This window comes from Chlamydotis macqueenii, chromosome 3 (genome assembly GCF_036417535.1).
Source record: "Chlamydotis macqueenii isolate bChlMac1 chromosome 3, bChlMac1.mat, whole genome shotgun sequence".
NCBI classification, from domain to species: domain Eukaryota; kingdom Metazoa; phylum Chordata; class Aves; order Otidiformes; family Otididae; genus Chlamydotis; species Chlamydotis macqueenii.
In genome coordinates, this window is record NC_141558.1 from 154,115 (window position 1) to 163,106 (window position 8,992).

At 51.6% G+C, this 8,992-nt stretch overlaps 1 protein-coding gene across 1 annotated transcript in view; it reads left to right on the forward strand.

Annotated features, from left to right (window-relative positions):
* The window catches only part of ZNF512 (zinc finger protein 512), a 31,737-nt gene extending 28,051 nt beyond the window's left edge, over nt 1–3,686 (forward strand). The window contains exon 15 of the mRNA XM_086745821.1: nt 3,412–3,686. Coding sequence (XP_086601947.1) covers nt 3,412–3,432 — 21 coding nt within the window. The 3' untranslated portion in view covers nt 3,433–3,686. The remainder of the gene's footprint in view (nt 1–3,411) is intronic.
* Nucleotides 3,687–8,992: the final 5,306 nt, after the last annotated feature.

An 8,992-nucleotide genomic window follows, 5' to 3' on the forward strand; every position in this document is an offset into this window, starting at 1 on the left:
AAAGCGGAGACCAGTCCGTGTGGCAATAAGGGTTATAGTAAAGAGGAAGGATGTGGGGTATGAGGGAGACACCGGTACATCTGTGAAAGGGAAACAGACTTCATACAGCTGTTATAAGTATTTTGAAAACAGGTAAACCTCAAAAGAAGACTTTTCTATATGTCTTTGACTGTTTCTTGCTGCATCTGGTATTTGAATTTCCAAAATATCTTTGACAAGGTCACTTACCCAGACCTCTGTAAAAAGTGAGACTGCCATGCATTAACAGGATGGTTGTCTTATTGGAAGGTAGAGGAAGCATTTGGAGGACACATTTGGCATTTTTTCAGGGGACTGAGGCCACTGCGGGGATCCATAGGGATCCACGTTAACACTGGGCTGTTGAAAATTTTCCCCCATAATCTAGGAAGTAAATGGGCAGAGACTTAAGACCAGGTTTGAGGATTACATAGAGCAGTAAAAACTGAAAGATAACCATAAAGAAATGCTGAAGCATCTTAGGATACTGAGTGATTGGGAGATGGAACAGCAGATGAAATTCAGTGTTACAAAAACGGAAGGCATCCAGTAACCTCTGTCATTGCCCTTGCAGTCCTCAGACTGCTTCAAAGATGGTTTGGATTTCACATGCTGGAAAGATTGCTGTGTTTAAAATGGGGGTATCCTGGAAGCCTACAGGAATACTTCACTCCTTACTGCTGAAGTGAGCTGTATATTGATGCTCTTTCCTCTTCAAAACATCTTCAATGGCTGCAGCAAATTCCGTCTTTCAGGATAGACTCTAGTCACCCTCAGTTATTTAACACACATGTTCTATTTGCACATATGCTTCCTTTCCAGATGTAAAATTACAGGCCTCAGCAGTCTTCCGTGTGAGGGTTATTGCAGCCCGCTTGTTTGCGTGGGAGTGGGGGTTGAGCATCGAATGACCAAGCATTCACTTCACTGCTGGTCTCCCTTTTTTTAATTTGTGCCAGAGAACAGTATTTTCTGGGCGCATGTGAACCTCATGGAGTTCAACAAAGCCAAGTGCAAGGTCCTGCACGTGGGTCAGACCTACCTCCAGTATCAATATGGACTGAAGGGACTGAGAGCAGCCCTGTGAAGAAGACTGGAGGACAAAATGTTGAATATGAGACAGCAATATGTGCTTGCAGCCCACAAAGCCAGTTGTATCCTGGGCAGCATCAAAAGAAGCGTGGCCAGCAGGTCGAGGGAAGTGATTCTCCCCCTCTACTCCACTCTCATGGGACCCTGCCTGGAAGACTTTGTCCAGCTCTGGGGCCAACAGTACCTTTTTGCGTCCTTTAATTATATAAGAAAGATGAGGACAGACTTTTTACCAAGGCCTGTACTGACAGAGCAAGGGACAATAGTTTTAAACTGAAAGAGCATAGATTTAGATTAGACAAAAGGAAGAATTTTTTAATGTTGGGGTGGTAAGACACTGGAGCAAGTTGCCCAGAGAAGCTGTGGATGCCCCATCATTGAAAGTGTTCAAGGTCAGGTTGAGCGGGGCTTTGAGCAACCACATGAATTCCATCTGTTTGTTCAAGGGGTCAGTGTTGGGCGTCAGTGTTCCCTGGCCATTAATGAGTTTAGGCTGAAACAAGTGAGAGAGATGCAAACCTCAAAGGAGTGGGTGAATGTCTTCCAGTGATAAAAAAAGGGAATGTGAAATCGGATTCCTTTCATGAAGGATCTTAACCAGGTAATGAAAGAGGTGATACAGCATGTTGGTCCTGATCACAGAGACTGGATTTAGTGACTCCATTGGTCCCTTCCAGTCCCATGCTTGGCTGTGCTCCCACCTCCCTCTGCTGACTTCTTGGTTTCCAGCTCACCAGGGCTTCAGAGGCCAGAAAGGCACTGGAGGCTGAGTTGGCCAGACATCCCCTCAGCCTCTGCTGGGATCAGAGCCAGGTTCCTCACCATGACACTAGAAATGGAAACCGCCAGGAAAAGGGAGATGGTTGCTGCCTGTCCTTTTTTACAGGACGCCAGTTTGCTCAAAGGTAACTGCAATATCCAGCAAATGGCCTTGCCTGGAGATCCATCCTCCCAGAGAACAGCTTGATCTCTACCTTTCCTTAGATTGTCTTCTGTCTCATCTCATCTCGAGCCAGAGGCCTCTCTGCTTCCTGGTTTCAGCGCTGCAGCCTGGAGACCCCTGCTTGTCACTGGGCTGTTGCCCAGGAGCTTGGTACCTGCAGGATGGACACTGCCCTCCAGAACAGCCGGAAGTTGCTGATTCACAGGTCCGCCATACAGTTGCAGAGGATTTTGCCCTGCACTGGGCCCCAGTGCTGACTATGTTGAGAATCCACTTGGTACTGAGTTCCCACTGGATTTCTGTGCAAAACGCAGAATAATGATGTAGAGGAACAAGGAGGCTCCCAGCAAGGTCTGCAGCCACCTCTGCACCCAGTACTCTCTTTGAAGACATCCCGGGGCCATGAGGCAGCAATAAGACTTGTACCAGACCATCAACAGGACAGGCTGGCTGATGGCCAAGGTACCACAGCAGCATTGCCTACGTCTGCATGGCTCCAGCATCCCAGCCGAACTCTTACCCACTGAAAACTGAGGGAAACTGTCGCTAAGAGGTAAATGTCCAGGCTCCTGGTGGAGCTCTGTGCAGGAGGCTCATCTGCCCAGCACAGGCCTGGGACACCGCAAGGCAGCTATTGTGGCATTTTGGTAGCGAACACCAGTTCTCAGAGGACGTGCCTGCCCTGCTTAGTCAGGAGGGTTGTATTAGCCCTGTGGCACAACAGGGAGCTCTCTGCAGACTTGGCCTGATGGCAATGGTCTAACCCTGGCACGTGAATGTGGTCTCTCTCAGAGGGAAGTAGCCTTAGGGTGGTACCTGGATAAAATTCCCCTCGTACTCCAGGAACAGTATGGGCCACAGGATGTTCATGATGGCGGGGAACAGCTTCTTGAGGAAAGCCTAGTGGGAAAAGGGGCGAAAAAAAAGCTGCTTGTACACTTGGGACAACCCAGCTCCTCTTCCTGTAGTTCCTCTACCCAGCTGATGCATCCAGGAGCCCGGAATGCAATCTCTGGGGGTGGGGAGTAATGGGGCTCAGCACTGCCTGGTAAGGTGCTGGTTGCGGGAGTGGGAGACGTGTAAGGGAAGAAGAGCTCAGTGGGAAAGTGGGAACGGGGCATCATGTGCCCCACCACATCAGCAATTACAATGACATACCAATGGTGGGGTGTGTCATTGTGGGGGTCATGGTCTGGGATGCGAGGGAGCAGGGGGGCAGCACACCATCATTCAGCCACTTTTATCCCCTGAGAACCCAAATACGAGGGGGCAGAGCAGCCCCCAGAACATAGCCACCAGCCTGCAGCCAACCGCCAGATACAGGTTCACATTTCTCTGCTTTTTGTGTTAATTTGCAGAAGGGCTGTGACAGGGCCTGAGCTATGGCCTGGCAGCTCCCCCGGCGGGGACCCGGCAGCTGCACGGGCAGAGGCTGCTGTGCCACACCGGGCACTGTGCTGGTGAAACCCGTGTCAGCTACGTGAATCACAGAATATCTCAAGTTTGCCTCCAGCCTACTCCTCCTTTCCTGGCAGGCTAATAAACAGTCTTAAAACTTTCAGATCTACAATAATCAATCCACATGTCACACGTCATGGTATGTATTAATAATACAACAGTCTGATTTCTTCTATGTCTTCAGCTTCCTGCCAAGTCTATAACACGTTTGGACACTGGGGAAAACTCCAAGAACCAACACTTTTGTCTGAATATGCCTGTAGGAGCATGTTCTTTTTTCTTCCGCAGCTTTTCCTGGGGCTCACGTCTCGATGGAGCTCCCATGGAACTGAGGAAGGGGCAAGCACTGAGCGCTGGCAGCTGAGCCCTCAGCAGTAACTGGCGCTCACAGACCTCCCGCGTGGAGCGAGCAGCGAGCACAGCCAGCTCGGTACCCTGCGGGGCTGTGAAAAACAGACACTTCATCCTGGTCATGAAGAACCACAACCTGCACCTGTGTCTGTGCTGGCACAAACCTGTAGCTTGCTGTAATTTCAGCAGGGTTTGTTGAAGGCAAGCACAGCAAAGCCAGCAGATGCTTAGTGCTGTGGGGTTGAGTTACAGGCCTTGCCCACAGCAGGTCTGTGAATGGGCACGGGGATCTCCAGACAGCTCCCTCAGGAGGAGGGGGACACAACCCTAATGTCAGCACAGGGTGGGACAGGTGTGGCATTGACCGCAGGGAGTGGGACACAACAAAGAGAGCAGATATTTAGCAGACCTCAGAAACTGATCGTGCATTTAAATGGTTAACAAGCACCCAGGATGGCAGCCTGACAATCACAACTAACCAGGTGAGGGATGACTGCTCACCCAGAGCACAGCTCAGTCTCCAGAGAGAGTGGTTCAGGAGGAACCTTTGTGGGAGAAAGGAGAGAGGCAATCCCAGCCAGCTCTGGTGAAGTCTGTGAGCCTTTCTCAGGTGCATCTCTCCATCTTTGTCAGAAGCAGACAAGTGGATGCACCAGGTCCTGGCTTTCTTTTCACCCGGAAGCCCCATGTGCCACCACCAACTGCTGCATTGCAATGTACCTGTGTCCAGGTGTGCAAGATTCCTCCACCCTTGCTCAGGAGCAGGCACAGCCCTTGTTCCTTGTGCAGTGCCACAATCCCAGCCTTGCCACAGTGGCCAACTACAGTTTTGAGAGGGAGGCAGGGGTGCAGCTGGCCCAGGTCCTCAGCTATGGCCTGAGTCTAGAAATGTGCACCTCTCAGCAGACCATACCATGACGAGCTCAGCCTGCACATCCTGCACGGCTGTGGGGTGATGGGGAGGAGGAGCATTGGCATGGCCCTGCATTTGGCACCATTTCCCAGATCTCGTTCTGGTAGCGCAGAGTGGCTTGGCACGGGTAGGCTCTAAGGGGGCCCTGCAGCGAAGCAGCATCTGCAGCACTGGGGCCTTGCCAAGGCACTGCACGAGGCAGACAGGGACGGCAGCAGGAGCAGTAGCTGGCATGGGTGGGGACACGCGTGGCTGCCCGCCAAGGACCTCATCTCAGGGCAGCAAAGTCTGAGAGGCAGTGAAACACAGCAAGAGGAGAAAGAGAATGAGCTATCCATGAAATCAGAGCTTTCCAGCGCACTAAAACTGTGTGAGCACTACCTCTCACGTAGGGGCTTGAGGGTAGGAAGTGACGGTTTACAGAGGGCATCAGGTGCTGCGTTCTGTGGACAGAGTGGGCCAGCGTGTGGGGGTCCCTGTGCCGTTGTCTCAGCCTGTGGGGATGTTCTCCCTTGCAGATGCGTGTCTGGGTCTAGCACAGCACCAAGGCTCTGTGAGGCCATGGGACACAACCAGAGCGCACCGAAAAGTTAGGGCAGGGCTGTGACTGTTCCCAGGGAAGGGCTGGCAGCGTAACCCAGTCAGCCTGAGCCGCCGGGCTGGCACAGGAGCAGGTGAGGGCAGGCTATGTGCCCATTTACGCAGGCGCAGGACACCCGGTCACTACCAAGCAGCCTTCAACTTCGGATGCAGCATTTGCCCAGTGCTTGTCATTCATTTTCTCCCTGGGGTTGGCTTTCCTGCCTCAGGCTCAGTGCTTCATACATTTCTCTGCCCATCTGCACCCTCATATGTAGAACAAACTTCTTCCCCGGGGTGCCACTGCAAGCTTTGATAGAGGCTGATTTTAGTCCCCAAGCAAAGCAGCTCAGTAACTTCCATCATTCAGGCACTCAATGACCGTGATAGCACTGGATACTTCTGCTGTCAATACACCTCTCAGGTCCCTTTTTAGCTTTACTAGGCCCTGGGCTTTGATGCCTTCACGCCGTGTAAATGATCTCGGAACAGGCTGAGCAGTAACACTATTATCAATGTATCAGTACACAGGACGCCCACATCTCGAGTACCATATGCTGTCTAGTTGTCCCATCTTAAAAGGATAGAAAAGAAATCATCAGCTGGGAGAGATCGTAAGGATCTGCAGTGTCACAAATGGTGCAGTGCATATACATAGCAAACAATTATTAACTGTTTCTTAGAATAGAAACTAGGAAGAGCCGTAAGAAATAATTGACCATCTGGTCTAAACCAAACAGAATAAATTTCTTTTCACATTGCACATAATTACACAGCAGATCGCTTGACATCACAATACCCTGTGATAATAAAAAAAGTATAAATGTCTTTTCTTGGCAGCACTGAATTCCCCTAAAACCAATAATGCAGCAGATGGTAACAAAACACCATCACCAAATGAACAAAAAAGGAGGGTCGGTAATTATTAATGATGAGCAGAGGGGCTTTCCGCATTTCGTAAGGTTTAAAACATCTCAAAGGGTTGATATCCACAACTGATGGATCCGAGCCTGTTCCTTGGTGGAAGCCAATCAGGGAATTTCCTGTAGCACATTGTATAAAATATCTGTGATTTGCTGTGCCTTTGCCCTCCATTATTATTACCACGAGGGATCAATGAGTTAATTCCACCTCCATGGGAGGGAAATAAGATACAGCAGCCAGCACATGGACATGGCTGAGTCAATGTGAAGGAATCCTCACAGCGTACCTTGGACGTTGTCTTACAGTGAACAGGAGGCAAGACAACAGCCAACACAGAACAGCAGCCACGGCAAGTTTGGGAGGCAGTCACGGGACCAGACGGGAGACAGGGGCTGCGGGTACAGGGGCAGATCTGGCGTTTGCGTGCTCCCCAGCTCTGCTCCAGGCCAGCCTGCGGCTGGCTGAGGGACGATGCTCACCTGGAAGAGGCAACCCCAAGTCACAGCAGCAGCTGGCTATTTCCAGAGGCACAATCAGCTCACAGCTGGCCAAGGGAGGCTCTACGGCAGGGAGCTGGAGCAGCCAGGATTTCAACCCGGGCAGCACCATTCTGCCACTCCCTGGAGGGACACAGGCGCAGGCAGAACAGGGCCCACACAGACGGACTGTGTCAGAGAGAGGTGGAGGGCATGAGGACTTGCACAGGCGTTCCTAAACTGGATGTTTCTTGGGGAAACCATTGCATGAGTGGGGTGCGCCAGGAAGGGAACAGTCACAGAGGTTCTGGACGCCCAGGTCAGGACCCAGCTGTTGCAGGTCATGCCATATTAATTCCTTTCACAAATCTGTGAACGCCCGCCTTGCACTAGTTAAAAGCTGACTCAGGCTTAGATTAAGGACACAAAATCCATACATCCACTGTGGGTTTCATTTAGTCGATAACATTTATATGGTACAAAACATGGGCAGTTTCTGCACAGGCATAGCATAGTTCTAAAACTTTCCCAGCTCCCAGGGGACACGGACGTAGACACAGAGGTGAATCCCTGGTGCGCTGGGAACCCTTGCTGGGATGTTCAGCATTGGGCAGAGAAAAACAACAGCAGGGAAGTTCTGTCTTTGCTGAAAGAGCCACCGACAGCCTGTGTCTGTGTGCAGGGTGAGGTGATGGGACACAGCGAGGTGCAGGCACAGAGGCAGCGGAGCCATCTGCTCCACTGCGCCGAGCAGCAGTGGCACACGGCCGGCACGACACTGTGCAATCAGGCGGCCAATGTGGCATGTGTGCGGCTTGCCCGCATCAGCTTTTGCTCGTGGGCAGCTTGTGCTAGTGAACGGGGTGCAGCGCAGCAACGTGCCAAATGCAGACAGCTGGGGGTGGATGGTGGGCAGAGTGCCCTTGGGGGACGGCCAGGGGCACGCTGGCTGGCCCAGTGGCACTGACAATGCCTCTTCCGGTGGGCCGGGGCTGCGGGGCTTGCGGTCCAGGCTGCAGAGGTGAGGATGAGGTCTCAAGCCTGCTGCCGGACTTCCCCGCTGCGCTCCGAGTAGAAGGCACTGCAAGGCCTATAATACAATTCAGATGTATTAGTTCCTGATCTGCGATTGCAAATTGAATTTTGCCTCTCCAAAAACCCAAACACTCAAACGATAATAAAATATGTGTAGAGAGTTCACACTTCCAGTATTTATTGTTTATAGACTGAACCCACAGATACAAATGCTCCCCGCTGCTCCCACCATGCTCCCTGCACGCAGTCACGGGGCTCTTCCGCAGCGCAGCGCACACGGGCACGGTGCGGCACTGTGGACAGATGCTTGCTAAGCTCCCAGGATTGCCTAAGTGGCACAGCATGTCCGCTCCTGTGTCCAAGATAACTGACCTGGCAGATGTATGGAGCCTGGGAATCATAGAATCACAGAATGGTTAGGGTTGGAAGGGACCTTCAAAGGTCATCTAGTCCAACCCCCCTGCCAGGAGCAGGGACATCCCCAACTAGATCAGGTTGCTCAGAGCCTCATCCAGCCTGGCCTTGAACGTTTCCAGGGATGGGGCCTCTACCACCTTTCTGGGCAACCTGTTCTAGTGTTCTATAACTTGCATTGTAAAAAATTTTTTCCTAATTTCCAATCTAAATCTACCCCGCACTATTTTAAAACCATTACTCGTTGTCTTATTGCAACAGGCCCTACTAAACAGCCTCTTCCCATCTTTCTTGTAGGCCCCCTTGAGGTACTGGAAGACCGCTATCAGGTCTCCCCGGAGCCTCCTCTTCTCCAGGCTGAACAGCCTAAACTCTCTCAGCCTGTACTCATAAGAGAGGTGCTCCAGCCCTTTTATCATCTTCGTGGCCCTCCTCTGGACCTTCTCCAACTGGTCCATGTCCTTCTTGTGTTGGGGGCTCCAGAACTGGACACAGTACTCCAGGTGGGATCTCACCAGGGCAGAGTAGAGGGGGAGAATCACCTCCCTCGACCTGCTGGCCACACTTCTCTTGATGCAGCCCAGGATGCGGTTGAATGCCACTCAGCCAAAAGCAATGGCCAAGGGTGGTCAGATATAAACTTCCACTGATCACAACATGATTCTCCGCCCTCCATGGGCAAAAGGGTTACAGCCTGGGGTGTAGGGAAAGGACGCAGAAACCTGATCCCTTGAAAGTGGCTTTGGGGGGAAGAAACCGTCCCACAGTGCTAATGGACATCTGTTTCTA